This window comes from Etheostoma cragini, chromosome 23, assembly GCF_013103735.1.
Source record: "Etheostoma cragini isolate CJK2018 chromosome 23, CSU_Ecrag_1.0, whole genome shotgun sequence".
NCBI lineage: Eukaryota > Metazoa > Chordata > Actinopteri > Perciformes > Percidae > Etheostoma > Etheostoma cragini.
Window position 1 is genome coordinate 13,184,816 of NC_048429.1, and position 16,944 is coordinate 13,201,759.

The 16,944-nt window shown below is 43.0% G+C and overlaps 4 protein-coding genes and 1 long non-coding RNA gene across 8 annotated transcripts in view; 1 reads left to right on the forward strand and 4 right to left on the reverse strand.

Moving 5' to 3' along the window:
- Positions 1–6,847, reverse strand: part of celsr1a (cadherin EGF LAG seven-pass G-type receptor 1a) — a 90,191-nt gene extending 83,344 nt beyond the window's left edge. For all 4 annotated transcript variants that reach the window (XM_034862987.1, XM_034862986.1, XM_034862984.1 and 1 more), the window contains exon 1: positions 3,090–6,847. In XM_034862987.1, coding sequence (XP_034718878.1) covers positions 3,090–6,648 — 3,559 coding nt within the window. In that variant the 5' untranslated portion in view covers positions 6,649–6,847. The remainder of the gene's footprint in view (positions 1–3,089) is intronic.
- Positions 6,848–8,490: 1,643 nt separating this feature from the next.
- The window catches only part of LOC117938419, a 19,045-nt gene continuing 10,591 nt past the window's right edge, over positions 8,491–16,944 (reverse strand). Inside the window, exon 3 of the long non-coding RNA XR_004655381.1 lies at positions 8,491–8,659. This is a non-coding gene — a long non-coding RNA (uncharacterized LOC117938419). The remainder of the gene's footprint in view (positions 8,660–16,944) is intronic.
- On the reverse strand, positions 9,566–13,253 carry trmu (tRNA 5-methylaminomethyl-2-thiouridylate methyltransferase). Its single transcript, XM_034862990.1, has 11 exons — positions 13,039–13,253; positions 12,724–12,889; positions 12,527–12,633; positions 12,229–12,351; positions 11,873–12,045; positions 11,277–11,330; positions 11,036–11,102; positions 10,763–10,863; positions 10,305–10,449; positions 10,089–10,171; positions 9,566–9,930 (listed from the first exon to the last, which is right to left on the reverse strand). Exons 1-11 carry the CDS (start codon positions 13,118–13,120, stop codon positions 9,781–9,783), a joined length of 1,251 nt encoding a protein of 416 aa, XP_034718881.1. The 5' UTR covers positions 13,121–13,253; the 3' UTR covers positions 9,566–9,780.
- Positions 13,285–15,627, forward strand: srr (serine racemase). The gene is made up of 7 exons (XM_034862991.1): positions 13,285–13,363; positions 13,668–13,845; positions 13,928–14,109; positions 14,308–14,438; positions 14,525–14,673; positions 14,773–14,862; positions 15,091–15,627. Exons 2-7 carry the CDS (start codon positions 13,668–13,670, stop codon positions 15,330–15,332), a joined length of 972 nt encoding a protein of 323 aa, XP_034718882.1. The 5' UTR covers positions 13,285–13,363; the 3' UTR covers positions 15,333–15,627.
- tprkb (Tp53rk binding protein) overlaps positions 16,300–16,944 on the reverse strand; it is a 1,601-nt gene continuing 956 nt past the window's right edge. The window contains exons 3-4 of the mRNA XM_034862992.1: positions 16,596–16,772; positions 16,300–16,420 (exon numbers count right to left, since the gene is read on the reverse strand). Of these exons, the coding sequence (XP_034718883.1) occupies positions 16,334–16,420; positions 16,596–16,772 (264 nt within the window). The 3' untranslated portion in view covers positions 16,300–16,333. The remainder of the gene's footprint in view (positions 16,421–16,595; positions 16,773–16,944) is intronic.

Sequence of the window (16,944 nt, forward strand, 5' to 3'; positions counted from 1 at the left end):
AGCAGCCGTTTGGTCGGAGCTAATAAAAGAATGTGGTGGCTAATCACTAATTATCTAAAGTGCCAACGGCTGAGGCATATTAAAGACAGAGCCAGCCCTGGCAACCAACCAGCTGGTTTGAGAGTCTAACTGTAACAAATTGGGGAAATTGGGATTCAAGGCTTTCCTGTGTACCACTGAGGGCCTGCTGTGATTTGTAAGAAAACACAGATCTGCCACTTACAGGATATGGCTCAGTGATGTAGCCAAGCTTTACACCTGTTGAAGAAATTACAGCACAGAAAGCAAGGACAAAGGTGTACTTTACTGAAATACTGTACAACTCTTGACGGATACTCATCTTTTACAAAACAGAGTGAGAACCCCAAAAGGTTTTAAGTGAAATGTGACAAGCTAAGATAAGAGCTCTTACAATAAGAACACATAGCCCCTAGCTATCGACAGAGCTACCGACCGACACACACACACACACACACACACACAGGGAAAGGGAGCGAGGACAGATAGTGTGGCTAGCAGAATGTGTAAAGTGAGTATATCTTAGGAGTTATCAGGGCATTCCTGTTTCTGCAAAGGGCTGGAAAAACATTCTCAGGCCTTCTGTCCACCACAATAAGGGCACCTGTGCACTTACTTGAAAGGTTCAACGAAGAGCATTGATTCGGAGGATATAATGAGAAAAATGTCCTCTACAGACAAGACAAATCAATGCTTATTGCATGCTGTGATACATCAACAGTCTTTTGTTCAATTGATCTGGAATAATAATCATGGTTAAGTAGACAAGACAGAGCTGATGCCCTCTGATCAATCTCATCACGTATGGACAGAGGCAATGCAGATGTGAGCAAGCATAACGAGCTTTTGACTCAGATACACTCAGGAATGAAGCATAATGAGACACAGACCCCAGCTCAGTGAATGTAAAACCAGACAAGCCTAGCCTGGGTTTAATTTGGACCCAGTCTGACTAATGTCCACGGTCGGACCCCGGATCAGTTGATATCGGTGGACAGTGGACATGTGAACCTTTGCATCAGACAGTTACAGAAAAATGGTCAAAGCAATAACCACAAAATAAAATAACACAAAAGGTAATATAGGACAGCATTGAAGCCCGAAAAAGACTGAATTCAAGAGAGACAGAGACCCAATCTGAGTCTTTTCTCTCTTGTCAAGGAGCCATTACCCCAACAATCCCCTCAGGCCTTTGTTTCCCAAGAGCCTCGGGTTTAAAGGTCAAGATATCAGCGGCAATGGTTACCTAACACTTGACATCAGTGTGGGCAACCCCAAAAAAGGAGGGGGTGGAGTGTGTGCGTCAGTTTAATTGTGCATGAACACATGCTTACTTATATATGTGTGTGTGTGTGTGTGTGTGTGTACATGGCTACAAGTAATGAAGGACAGCCCCCTTTGGGACCATCATGAGGTCACTGTTGTCATGGATACAACAAGAGCTGTCAGTTGTTATTGACAAACATGAATGCAGTGGCAGTGAATGGAACTATTGTGGTCAGTTGCTACCTCCTCGGATGCGCCGCAGGTCGTCTATAACGGCCATAAAGCACTTAGAAGAGGACAGTCTGTCTTTTGTCCAAGACGAAGACAGGGCACAAGTCCTTTTCGAGAAAACAATTCAATTCAGGTTTAAGTCCAGCTAAAGACCTACTATATTATCTTATCAATGCCTCTGCTCAAAACACTTAAGTGACAAAAGAAAGATATTCACATTCCCCCAAAAAAATGTCTTTCTCGCATGCAAAAATTTCGGAGAATTATTTCCAGTCGTCAACAAGATTTCAAGTGAACAGTTAAAATAACCAAAACCTTATTTAGACTGACAAACTGGGAATACGGGCTTGCCCTATTGCAGCCTGGTCCACAGCACTCCATTTGTATTCCTTCAGTATGTGTGATATGCTGGCAGAGCTTGGAGAGAGAGATGATAGAATGACACAAAGAGGGCAAACTGAATAGATCTAGCGGTGATGGGCTGTTTGCCCATTTCACAGCTTAATGTGCTTGAGGAGATCACCCAACAAATAAAGATAGAGAGTGAGAAAAGAATACAAAAGAGAAAAGAACGAAAGAGCGAAGGTTGAGCAACCAACCGTCAATAGGTGACAGGTTAGTTATTCTGTCAGGATATTAGATTTATCATGCCTTTTCAACTGCCTGATTAATGTCACTGTGGTTTCTTGCAAAGAGTGTGCATGTGTGTGTGTGTGTTTGTGTGTGTGTATGTCTGTGTGCGTGCCTTTACTGTAGCAGTTACCCTCTCAGTTTAGGTGGGAATGTCCAGTGTTTGCATTGTCTAATCTTTAACTTGAACATACAAAGTCTGCTTCTGCAGTGGTGAAAAAAGCAACTTAAGGCACATTCTTTCTACATGTCCTTGTAATGCAAATACACTCGCCTTGAGTTCTAAACCCACGTGACAGAAAGTTTCCCCCAAAATAAAACTCTGGATCTAAAACTTTCTTTCAAAGTCGAGGTAAGTGTGAGAAACTATGCTGGTGAAATTGTCTGCGACATCTTGCCACAAGATGTTTCTAAAGCTCCCTGCAGCGCACCTATACAAGGCCAAAAACCTTAAGCCACTTCAAAGAGTGCGGTCTGCATAAGCTCTAAGTGAGGGAAATCATGTGTGTGCATATGCCTGCGCTATATGCATGTGTGTGTTCCACCTTGTGACAGAAACCCACATATCTGCAACAACAAAGCGGCTCGGTTACCAGGATGCCCTGCTAATAGCACCTTTTTATTACCTCAACCAACCACTTACACACAATACATTTATCACCCAAATGGCACAAAAGCAGCACAACCGGATCCTGCATAGAGCCTGCAGCATACACTTACTGAACATACAGTCAACATTACAGCTGAAACCTGCCCTCTGTCTCAATTCAACAGAAGATTCTATTCTCGACTTCTATCGAGAAACAAATTTCCGTTTTTCACCCATTTTATCACCTTGCTACACATCACCTGTAACCGTCATGAAAAGCGAGAATTTCCTCGCAGAAAAGAAAGCTTGAAAATAAGATAGAAGGAAGAAGACATTTTCTGAATTTTTTTCTTACCTGAGACAGAAATGGTCATAGGTGCTTCCAAGGTCCTGTCGTTGTCCAGGTCCCTGCTTAACCTCAGATCCCCATTGTCCTCGTTCAACAGCAGCAGACTGAGCTCATTTCCAGATTCAAACTTGTACCGCAGCTTATCCGACACATCGGGGTCATGAGCTGGCACCTTTCCAATTATTCCTGACGGAAAACTGTTGGACTTGTTGGTGATGTAGTTGTTGAAGATAATCTCAAAGTTCTGCAGCACTGGCTCATTGTCATTTATATCTACAAGGCGGATGTGCACAGTGGCCCGGCTCACTAGTGGTGCTGAGGTAGCCTGGACCACAATGACGTATTCTCTTCTAGCCTCATAATCCAGGTCTGTGAGGGCGGTGAGGTCGCCATTAAAAATGTCCAGCTGGAAAACTTCTGGATTATTCCCTTCTACAATCTGGTACATGATTTGAGCATTGGTGCCCTCATCCGGGTCGGTGGCAGTGATCCGGGCCACGACGGACCCCACCGGGCTGTTCTCCTCCACGTCAATGAACAGCTCGTCCTTCTCAAACACGGGGGCATTGTCATTTATGTCTTGGACAACCACATGTATGGGAACAGCTGACTTCAGAGGCGGAATCCCCCTATCCACAGCATAGGCCTTCAGATTGTAAACGGGAACATTCTCCCGGTCCAGTTTGCGAGCAGTTCTGATGATACCAGAGTAAGGCTCTATGAAGAAATCCCCCTCTCCGTCATCGCCACCATTAAACGTATAGCTCACCCTGCCATTCGAGCCAGAATCCCTATCTGATGCAGAGATCTGAAGAACGCTGGTGTAGACAGGTGCATCTTCTAATACAGTCCCCTGGTACCTATCCCGGAGAAACTGAGGAGTATTATCATTGGCATCAAGGATGACAATCTCCACATAGGTGGTATCCGATTTCTGAGGGATGCCATTGTCTCTGGCGATGATGGCTAATGTGTAGGAGGCCTGGTCTTCATAATCAATCTCCATTTGTGTTGTTATGGCACCTGTATCCGAGTCAATTTTAAACTGAGGAACATTGTCCTCCATCACATACGTGATGCGAGCATTTTCCCCTGTGTCCTCGTCCGTAGCACTGATCAACACCACAGTGGAGCCCACCGGTTTTTCTTCACTGAGCATCACCTGGTAGTTGGCACTTTGGAAGACGGGCCGGTGTGTGTTGGCGTCCGTCACGTTGATGAACACCTGAGCAGTGTCGGAGCGTGTTCCGTCACTGGCTGTGACTGTCAGGACGTACTGGCGTTCCTGCTTGTAGTCCAAGGGGAGGGCTAAGGTGATGAGACCGCCGCCACTCTGACTAGTGATGGCAAAGCGGTTCCTGGTGTTGCCACTGGAGATCTGATAGGTCACCACACTGTTGACGTCCCTATCCACCGCCGTCACTGACAGTACGCTGGTCCCGACGACAGCATCTTCATTGATCTTCAGCGAGTAGACCTTCTCGGTGAATGTGGGTACATTATCATTCACATCAAGCACCGTGATGCTGACGCTGGCTGAGGAGGACATCACGGGTATCCCGTGATCTCTCGCCTCCACGCCGAAGGTGTAGAAGTCCGTGGTCTCCCTGTCAAGCTCCTCACTCACTGTAATCCAACCTGTGCTGTTGTTGATGGTGAAGGGACACCCAGGCGTGGTGTCAGTCAACCGATAATGCAAAAGGGCGTTTTCTCCCGAGTCACCATCAATTGCTTGGATGTGGATTACAGAGTAACCAATGGCCACGTTTTCCAACACAGTAGCCTGGAAAGGTGTGCTGACGAACATGGGGGCATTGTCGTTCACATCCACCACTTGCACCACCACCATCCCTGTGCCATTTATCAGAGGAGGCCTGCCGCCGTCCTGAGCCTTAATCCGCAAATTATACTCTCGAATCATCTCATAGTCCAGAGGATTGATGACATCAATCACACCGGTGGGGGAGTGAATGTAGAACTGTCCTTTAACATTGCCACTGATGATGCTGTAATGCACTTTGGCGTTGTTCCCCTCATCTTTGTCTGTAGCGTCCACTTGGATGACTTTGGTGTTGACTGCCACGTTCTCTGGGATCTGCACAACGTATCTTTTTTCACTGAACTGTGGGTAGTTGTCATTCTCATCCTCCACAGAGATGTTGACAGTGGCGGTGGCACTGCGGGGACCTGGGTCTTTTCCCTGGTCGTTGGCCTCAACAATCAGCTGGTACTGGGCCCGGGTCTCCCTGTCAGGCCGCTCTCTGATCCTCACCAGGCCGTTCCGGGAGTCGATTTCAAACCCAGAGTTTACACCATCGCCGTTGACAATTTTATAAATCATGTTGGCGTTGGAGGGAGCGTCACCATCAGTGGCTCGGATTGTCATCACTTCAAACCCCACTTCTACATTCTCCCGGATGCTAACACGGTATTCAGTTTGCTCAAACACCGGGCTGTGGTCGTTAGTGTCACTCACAGTTACAGTGAGGTAAGAAGTGGCAGATCTTTTGGGGGAGCCATTGTCAGTTACACTGACTTTAAAAACATGGGTGTCTTTGACTTCTCTGTCCAGTGCCTGGACGGTTGTTATGCTCCCTGTCTGAGGGTCCATGTCGAAAAAGTCATTCGACCTGCTGTAAAACAAGGCTTCCATGCTGTACTCCAGCCTCCCTGCCTCTCCATCATCCGGGTCGGTGGCTTTCAGGGTGATAACCCGCGTGCCCGCAGGCTCGTTCTCGGGCACGGACACCTGATAGTTGGGAAGCTGGAACTGGGGAGACGTGTTTACCTGCCGCCTCCCCCTGTGTATCAATTTGCCAGACTTTTTCTGCACTGTTTCTGAGAAGGATCCATGTTGGTTAGGCACTTTTACAACGGTCAGACTCAGCTGCACAGAGAGCCTGCCGCCTGGAGAGCTGTGCATCGCGCAGTGCAAATGCACCTCGGGCTGTCCTCTGTGTTCAAGACATAATTCACTGGCGAGGAACAAATCCCCATGCCTGAACACCGCACTCAAGTCTTTGCCAACACACATGCTGTTTAAAAAAGCGGTGTTGCGCGTAAAGGCAGGCAAAAGTTCTGTTACATTCAAAAGCAGTTTACCTGCCGGTAAGCAGGAAGTTGCCTCCAGCTTTGTAAGGTGTTTAATGTGAATGTCTGGCTTACCTGACGCTTTCTTTCTCTTGTATTTAATAAAACAGTCCTGGCCGTGGACAAACACATTAAAGTGCGTCAGAATAACGTCCTCAGATGTCAAGGAACCTGTTTTGAAATAAACAGGCGCTGGGTTCCTCGGTGTGTGCGCACACTGAACTTTATGGGACAGACGGATGATCCCATCGTGTCTCCCGACTTGGAAAACGCTCTGGATGAATTTGGGGGATAAAGTCCTGTCAATATTAGAAGTCCATCCAGGGCCAAGCGACATGTTTGCCAAAAGGGTCCCGGGCTGTAAAGTTTCCGAAAGGTGTATCTCCAAACATCCCGCTAGCGGCAAGTTGAACAGGACACAAACCCAAATCCAACATATCGGTAGCTCCATGCTTGTGAACCTGCCAAATCCCATTCAACTTCACCGAAACTCCTCCGCAAAGTCATTAACTGTCCCTCTCCCAACACCGCGTTTTACTTTCATCCCTCATTGTGACGTTTTAAAGTGGAAAAGACGTTTGGTATCCATAATATCAGCGTATCCACGGCGCGCAGCAGCTGCGTTAACCCACACGGAGTTTAAAATGAGTACAAAATGGCTCCGTGGCTCTCCTCCGCCTTCTCCTCCTTGGAGGCGTATTACCATAAACCTGCTGGGTTCTCCCTCTGGGACGCTTTCACAGGGGGGCTTTTTTTTTTCTTATGGAGATTTAGGAAGTGGCCCTGACCGGGTGACCAATGCGCACAAGTGCATTGTTATTACAATAGGGTGAGAGCTGGGTAAAATTCCTACTGCGTGTTTGAGTGTCAACTCAAACACGTTGAAGTAGTTGCAAGCACTGATGGTATAAGAAAAAGACATACAAAGAAGCTGAACTAAGACTTCAAGGCCACAATAAATAAATACAAAATATGTTGACATGTCCACTCCACTTGTCCACTCCAGTAAGATGGTTCTGTCAATGTAATAAAAAAGGTGGACAGAGTTTATACTTAGATCGTTTAAAGTACTAATGTTACAGCTTTATAAAACAAACTATTTGTTAACTATTACTTTGTTAATCAATACATGATTGTGCATTTCATGGTGAGGTCGGTTAAATGGTCATTACACTGTAAGCATCACAGAGAATGCATGTTTTCCTCTAAACAAGCTTTTCTTTAAATCTAATAGTGAAACATATGGGATAACACGTTACAATTTATTCTCTCTTTTCATCATTTAGTTTTGTAACTTTTATGTTCACTTTAATGTATTGCATGTTACTACAGTAAAAAAAAAAATCAATTTCGTGTTTGAGCTTTTATGTTCTCTGTAGTCTAAGAAAAGAGTTTTGTGATGACAGATTTAAACTTTTTTTAAATGTAGATAATATAATTCTCTTCTGGGAAACATACAATACGATGGGGTTAAATTTGTTTAATTAGACTTGTGCACATCAGAGACTCAAGAACCGGTTCCCCCTTGAGTTTAAACTTGTATAATAGCGCCCTCTGTGGATCACTAATGGTTTGACAACCATTGCCCTATGTATATAATGACTGGAGAGAATATTTAGGTATGCATGCCAATGAAAAATAAGCCAACACACAATTTATAAGGTTTATTCTCTGAAGTATTTACAGTAGTTACAACCCCATTTAGAGAAAGGTATTTAAAAAAATCCTACATTTCTAAATAATGGAATCAACATGCATGACAGTACAAAGACACTAAATTGAAGAATTCCATTGTCTTGTCAACTATTTAAAACAATCAAACCATCTCTCTCAAATTGTGACTCAGGGGTGTAAAAGAGCTAATATAACAATTTATCATATTCTGTTGCACATGTTTGTTAACTTGGCATGTTTATAGGCAATGATTTATCCTGTGTACCAAAACCTGACTTTGGAACATCATTTCTGCTTAGAGGAGAAAACTTCTAAATAACCTAAGGGTGCAGAGTGACTACTTTGAACTTTGTTTCTACTTTGGAAATAAAGTGTTAACATAATTGATAAATTAACAAATAAAAAGAAAATGACAATAGCTCAAAGAACTAAGTTTAGATTAACATCAATCACCAATGTACTGTTCAGTAGGTGTGTCGTTGGCACCATAGACTGTATAATATGTATATATATATATATATATATATATATATATATATATATATATATATATATATATATATATATATATATATATATATATATATACACACACACACACATACATGGCTTGGTAGCATTGCCTTTCCCCTGACTCATTTCCTGGTTCTCCTTCACCATAAACAATATTACATCAAGGAGAGGGTTAACGTTTCCTGCTACGGATGTCACACTGTGGTCAGAAAGCACAGGGGGGACATTTTGTTTCTCTCACTAGGACTCTAGAGTCGGTACTGGCTCCAAAGCTAATCGGCGTCTCTTTCACACACACACTTATTCGCTATGGCGAAAGCTCTGCGTGGAGCCATTGCACAACCATGAAACGGCCTTGAGATATGACAGGAAAAGATAAAGTAAATAAAAAAAGTTGAATAACGTTATACTCAACAAACAAGAGAATATTGGGGTCGCCTTCATTCACAGATAAGAGGGGCAAAAAATGTGTCCACCCTGTCTTGACCCACAAGACACCCCCTGCTAGCTTAGAGTCAAATCCCACCAGAACCTCCTACAGTAAGCCCTTATATCTCAAGGTCAGTATAAAAGGTTTACAATGGACAATACTACCATAAAGAAAACAACAGTAAAGGGCTCAAACTACCAGCATCTTTGAAAAAGACAGCCTTTCTTCAAGACCACAGGTCATGACACTGAGTACTATAAGAAGACAACAACTCACCAAGTAGAATATTAGGTTGATGAAAAGCAATCCATCAACCTAAAATTTTATTTGTTCATTTTAAAGCTGGTTACTTTTTTTTTTTTTTAAGTGAGCTTGATATTAGATTCAGATATGACAACTTCAATTCCAAAGGATAACCACAATTGTGGCAACTGAAAGTACATCCAGCACTTCTTAAACACCAGATCAAAACATATGAATGTCTTTTTTTTGCCTTCATTTCCATTACGTCAAGCTGCAGGTCTTTGCGATGCATAATGGCTGATCTAATGACATCATGAACGTTCAATGGAGGACTGCTGGAGTATGAATCATGGCAACCCCGTGTATATCACGAGCAGAAACAGACATACTGTACCTGACAGCAATTGCTGTGGTGTCGGTGTCCATCTAATGATAGATGTTTACAGGAAGTAGACGGAAAAACTTGATTCATTTCTTTTTTTTTTAAATGAGGTTACCGTTGGTTAGTACCATATAGTCTCCACTCAAACAGTGCAGAGAGTAACCATTTTGTCCTTGTTTTATCAATACACTGAAGTTATGCATTTAAAAACAACCCCCAGGTTTACAGTCTCTAATATGGCCTCCGGTGCAGGCACTTTGCCATAGAGCCCGGTGTAGAGAAACAGTGTTATTTCCATGAACAGTGTGCTCTACCTAATGTACCGGAAAGAGCTCATTTCCACCACGCCCGTCTGTGAGCTCATCTCAGCTGGCTGGTTCAGGCGTCTGCTGCTCCCCGGGCTGCGCGCCTGCTGCCAAGCGTTCTCTGCCCTGCTGGAGTGTGTATTCACTGGGCCCCAGTTGTACGATCTTCCCACTACCCAGACACTCGTCTCCTTTGTAGAGCACAGCAAACTGAGGGAGGAATGGAAAGAAGGACAAACATACATACACGTATAATCCTCCAGTAACAAAGAGGAACTGTGTGTATATGTTTAGGTCTTTTGGCATTATAACTGGTGTAACAGTGTAAGCCTATGCAATTACAGTGTATTCTGTGTGTTAGCTGTTACCTGTCCAGGTGTCAGAGCCCTGACTGGCTGGGAGAGTGAGATCCACACAGAGCCGTTCATGTTCAGAGTCACTGTACAGGGAGCTGGATAGCACACAAAAAAGTGGTATTTTATGTTTAGCAAATAATAATGTATTGCCTGCATATAATGTATAAATAATGTATTTCACTGCCTCTTATTCATCAGTGTGCACGGCACTGATAACAGAAAACTTACTGAGCGGCATCTGGTGGATGAAGCGGAAATGACACTCCATCATATGGGTCTTGACTAGTTCAGGAGGCGGGTCAACGGTTACCCAATGGAAACGCTCCGTTCGCACCGTCTCACGGAAAAGAGCCGGGTGATTGGTAGTTGGAGCCTGAGTGGACAGAGGATGGGAGAAATATGTCCAGTTTCAATCAGTGTTGCACACCTGCCTACACCTTAAGAAAGTGAGCAAAATAAATGTGAAGCCTAAATGGTATCGATTATTCCAATCAAGTGACAAACAACATAAAACACTGATGTGGCCATCTTTGTGCTGGCTCCTCAACAGATTAATGGGCATTACACATTATATCATATATTTTATATTTTATTTTAGAAACGAACATCACACAGTGGCTCAGACAAATGTGTCAAGAAAGAAAGACAAATTCACCCACTTTTACAACACAGACATACTTTCTTACCACAAACACATCTCCAGTAGCAATGTCTTTGTCCACCACAAACCAAGGGTCTCTCTGCCCTCCAATTCTCGCCCTCTGGCCCAGCGTCAGAGTGAACCAGCCTGGATAGACACAGACATGTAGGGAAATGACAAGAAAAGAGGCAGGAACACTAGGAGTTGTTTTTTTAGTCACATTCAGTCTGTCTGGTAATGTAAAAGTGGCATACCAGTTCTTCATTTAGTTAGAATTCACAGTTCACAATTTGAGAACCTTAAAAATCTAGAAACATACCTTTGTGTGTTCCCATGACAGCCCCATCCTCAATGGAGACAAAGTTCCCTGGTTTAGGTTCCAGATACTGGGAACAGAAAAAAACAATATAGGTTTACATGTATCTCTTAAGAAAAGACAGCTTTGGAGCTCATCAGAAACAAACAATGGAACGGAAAGGAAAGGAAAGGAAAGGAAAGGAAAAGAAAAAAAGTCACATTAGCCAAATTGTAATGCAGAACAAATGCATTTGAATTCTTACCTCCAAAATAAAGTTTTCGAAGTTTCTCTCTCCAATGAAACAGATGCCCATGCTCTGGAAAGACATAAGGTTTACTGTTAACATACAATTAGGGATGTAACCATTAAAAACGGTAAACCACGATAAAAATGTTGATTATAATATTTACAGTTTTTATTTAAAACATCATTATTATCACGGTGCAATGTCTGCATTGTGCATTTCTTGAAGTTGGAATCATGGCGGAAGGGGGAGATGCCAGCACTCAGGACATTTATCAGCCCTCTAAGAGGACTAAGTCTAAAGCATGGGCATTTTTGGGTTATTATAAAAATGCTGAAAGACAGTCGATTGAAGATAGTTATCCTGTCTGCAGAACGTGCAGGAAAACGAGTTGTTGCTAAAGGCATTGAACCAGCCGTCAATAGGGCACAGGCTAGTTATTCTGTCAGGATATATTAGATTTATCATGTCTGTTCAACCGCCTGATAAATGTCACTGTGGTTTCTTGTAAAAAGTGTGCTTGTGTGTGTGTGTGTGTGTGTGTGTGTGTGTGTGTGTGTGTGTGTGTGTGTGTGTGTGTGTGTGTGCGTGTGTGTGTGTGTGTGTGTTTACACCTCTTTTTTCTTCAGCACATGGTGAAACCCTGCCTCAGCAGCAATCTTCTTAACAAACTCTTTGGTGAGTCCAGCTAGTGGGAACATGGTTTGTCGCAAGGCATCCTGGGAGATTTGACTGAGGAAGAAGGTTTGATCTTTGAGGAGATCTGCTCCTTTGTACAACCTCACCGCTGAGGCAGAGGGAAGAGAAAAAAGATTGTTAGATGGTTTGATCTTTAAATAAGTGTTGAGGTACAATTTCATCCAAGAGTAGCATTAAAACAGATTATTTCTTAAAAGCACAGAAATAAACAAGGGAAACAGTTGCCAACTTCTAGGTGACCCATTTAACTGGAGAACAAGATCAAACTTACGATTTCTAATCTCAAACCGATCTCTAAAAAGAGTGATCGGCGGCACTGTGGGTTTCTGTTGGAAAACCTCTTCGTCTTCCTGTGACGTCCTGGCATAGTGGCCTGTTGCCATGGCATCAGCACCTTAGTAAAAAAAAAACAGCACAACGCAAATTAAACCACACTTTTTTTTATTCAATCATCATACCTCAAACTACCACCCAATAACACTCCCAACCCAAAAAATAAATAAAAAGTTAGATGTTAAGCTGCCTGGACTGAGTTTATGTCAGTGTATGACCACATTATGATTACATACCCAGTGTGTTGACAGCATACTTGTGGAAATGGTTGAATTTGATGTGCTTGTTGCATAATATATCTGGGTTGGGCGTCCTCCCCTTCTCGTATTCCTTCAATAGTTTACTACAAGTAGAAAAAAACAGATTTAACATTCACATTAAAGAGTTATACAATAAATAAGTGTTTATTATTCAGGCATTAAGCGACTAATACCTAAAAACTTCATGCCAGTACTCCTTGACATATGACACTTGATGGAAGGGGATGTCCAGGGTCTGACACACTCTAAAGGCGTCCTCACAGTCTTTTTCTGTGGTACACACCCCTCTCTCATCCAGGGAGTCCCAATTCTTCATGAAAACACCCGTTACACTGTAGCCTTCACATGGAAGAGAGAACAAATAGCTGCGTTTCTGACATGTTACGTATTCAAGTAGAGCGGTTTGAACTGGTTAGCTAACGACCTAACATGAACAAGTCAGTTCAGGTGTGTTTCTGTGTGTATTTGTCAGGCAGTTTTATTCTAACCTCTTTTCTTTAATAACAACGCCGCGACAGAGCTGTCAACGCCGCCGGACATGGCGCACACGACGTGCTTAATAAACCCCATTTAAAAAAAACTAAACTAAAAACAACTTCAGTCTTTTCCTGTTAAAACTATTTTATCATGTAACTGTCCATCGCCACTTCAAGGAGAAGCCATGTTTGCGGCCCGTTAAATAAAAAACGTCCGACTTGAAACAGGTTTCAAACGGAACTATTTGGCTGGTGGGAGCCGCAATAAACGTAACACTGTAAACATTCCGGAGCTGTCACAACTTAAAGTAACAGAAGAAATCAAACAAATAATAAGGTCAGTGGGAAATACTTCTCATGCACTTAATATATAGTTTTTGTTTACTTTGAATCTTTTGAAACAATTAAGTTTTGTAATTCAACGTAGGTATGTTGGCTTTTCTTAATAAATCTGTACGGTTGCGTGGACTGCCACGTTACAATATAGAAGGGACTAAAATTCAAAAACAGTAGCTAGCTAGCTAATTGTGCACAATATCATTCGTAAAATGTACACAAAATGAATGGGTTAGGATAGTGCCAAAGGCAGATGTAAAATGCAAATGTATTACTGATATTAAATTGTGTGTGTTCTTACACAGATGGGTGAGGTTTCTGCAGAAGGCCTCACCTTGCATCTGCTGAGGGAAGCCAGGGAGATGGTGAGAAGCAGTCCCTTGGGTGTCATCAACACTCCCATGATCCCCTGGTTCCAGACAACTCTGCCTCTCAACAGCCACTGCAACATCCACATCAAATTGGAAAACATGCAGAGAACTGGTTGGGCGCCATTACTTTGATTGATCTCACACATCCACATCTCACATTATCACTTAAGAATTGTCTTACTTTTAATTGACAGGGTCGTTCAAGATCAGAGGAGTGGCAAATCAGTTTGCCAGGAGACCGGAAGGAGGTCATTTTGTCACAATGTCTGCTGGGAACTATGGGAAGTCTTTTGCGTACGCCTCAAAACACTATGGTTCAAAGGGCAAAGTGGTGATGCCGGAAACAGCCCCCGTGTCCAGATCCATCCTCATACAGGTTACGGTTATCTGCTGACAGCTTACGAACCCTCAAAGCCATCGCGTGGAGGCCGGATGTGACATTATGTCACTTTATGCAGTGATTTGCTATTATAGTTGTAGCCAAATTTGTTTACCCACATTAATCCCAAAAAGACATGGTCCTCAGGTTGCAGCAGTTCTGCTCTGTAATGAAAGTGTCCTTCTCGTTCTCAAGAGTTTTGGGGTGGAGGTGGAGCGAGTTCCTACCACTTGTCTGAGGAATGTGGTGAACCGCTGTGTTCAGAAGGAGAACATGACCTTCCTGCACTCCTATGATGACCTGGATCTAATAGCAGGACATGCCAGGTACACTCAAGGGCATTCTGGATTATTCCAATGTCTATCTATTAGAACTCAACCTGTGTGTGTGTGTGTGTGTGTGCATGCTCCAGCCTAGGTATGGAGATTCTGGAGGTGATGCCTGAGCCTGATGTGGTGGTGGTGTGCTGTGGTGGAGGGGGACTGCTGGCAGGTGTAGCTGCTGCCATCAAACTGTCAGGCTGTGATAAGACCAGAATCTACGGCGTGGAACCAGAAGGAGGTAAAACTAACACAGACGAGTAAAAGCCTTATGAAGAGCCATCCCTTAGTACAGCAGCTCAGTGAACTTTCGGCTCGTTGTGTTTCTGTTTTAACTCAGCCTGCACCATGTACAAAAGTTTCATTGAGAAGAAGCCAGTGGGCATGGAAGCCAGGAGCATTGCCTCAGGACTTGCACCACCTTTTGCAGGTACTGTATCACAAAAGTTGTTTCTCTCAATCTTTCTCCCACTTGTTTTAAAATAGACTCTTGGAAGTCTGTTCTTTACTCTGTGAAGGACACAGGTATAAATATTACCGTCTTGCATTCCCTGCTACGGTGGGTGACAAATTGCTACAAGAGTAATACTTTTAAACTGAAGAATTACTTACTGTGACTGTTGTAATTTAAGTATCTCTCCTTTTCTCTGCGTCCCAGGCACACTGCCCTTTGAGTTGTGTCAGCGTTACGTGGAGGAGATTGTCCTTATCAACGATGAAGAGATCAAGGCGGCCGTGTCCACCCTCTACCGGTCTGGACTTGTGGTGGAACCGTCGGGCTCTGCTGCATTCGCTGCCATCGTTAACAGCAAGATACCCGAGCTAGAGGGGAAGAACGTGGTGTGCATCCTCAGTGGAGGCAACATCGGAAAAGACGAGCTTGCCAACTTTCCAGACTAACAAATATGCACTGCTATAATGTAACGTTTCTTAGTAACACTGTGAAGATGAAAAACTATTCAGGTCAAAATTATATCAGTGTGTTGTCACGGAATACTTGTTAGGGAAGTGCAGATGAATCATGATGAAATGAACATTGACTTTCAACATTCATTTTCTGTAATTAAACTCTCTTGATGAGCATTTTAAGTGCCATAATGTCAAGTCAATCACTATTCATTGCATTTCAATCTAATTTTGTTTGTTCCAGTGTGTAAAACTATAGTCTGCTTTAATAAACACCTCCTGTAAATCTCATTTCAATAAGAGTATGTTGTTGTGCTTTCAAAAAAAAGTGAATAAAAAGTAAACACTAAAAAGAAATGCTGTGACATTTTACATATTCCTTATATTTAGTATTCTTGTGCTGACAGGGTTTGACTGACTCTTTCATGTTGTTGTGGATGTTGCTTTTTTATACTCTCGAGCTCCGGCTTATATTTGGGCCAGAGCATTTTAGATTCATTGTTCACCAACTATTCCAATCACTGTCCCCTGCTGTCAAAAAAGGAGACAAATACAACTGTCACCAGTAGGGTTCAAAGTAGTGACGCATCATGAAAAGTATCCGTGGGAAATGTGAAGTGCTGCTTTAAAAAAAAAAGTGTTCAGGCTTCCCCAACTGCCTCTCAAACATCTAGTCTAACAATAACATAGAACATGTAAACAAGAGAAAAGACAAGTATAGTCCATGAAAACGTATAGGAAAAAACAACATACATTTTCTTTTCAGCTGGGAAAAATTTGACTTTTTTTTGTAGTGGACGTTGATTTGGGTTTGCGTGCAGTACACAAAAGACAATGTTTGCATGTTTTGGGATTTCACAATGTGGTGAAATGACAGCAACTGCAGGAAAAACATTATTTATATCAATCCACATCTCATATGACCATAGGCAAGCATGTATTGGTTTTGTTTTGGTTTTAAATGAGTCTTTTTCTGGGGTTTTTTCTTGTCACAGCTACATGACGTCCTTGGTGGCCATTCTGCATACAACTGCGTCAAGGAGAGTCCCACACTTCTCCTCCTGCGCTGTGATTTTGTACAGCTGAAACCAAGAGAACAAGGGGTAAGATTAAAAGAGATGCCACAGAAATCCATTTAAGAAGTACGGCCATAAGTGTCAGTTCTCATTTCATGTCACTTTCAACCTTTCTCTAAAAATGTCCAAGCAAGACAGACACACACACAAGTCAGATAAAATGAAGGCGGAGATGGAGAACCTTTTTGATTTTTGCATGGTCTGTCAGCGAGGAAACCTCTTCCGCTGGAACCTGGCGTCCGCTCACCCTGGCTGTGATGTCTGACACAAGCTGGGACTCATCTTTGTTGTGAACCAAGACCACTAGGACGGAGTCATCGCCATCAGAGCTCCCAAACCTTTTGAACGCCTCGGAGATCTGTATTAGGGAAGGCAAACAAATGATATGATTCCTTTTTGTTAGGAGTTTATTCATGTGCATCAGGTGGTAGTAGCTTAGTCTGTAGCGACCCTGAGGGTCCCTGGTTCAAGTCCCTGTACGGACCACAGTACAGCATGGATGTATTAAGAGGACAAGAGTGAGGACTAGT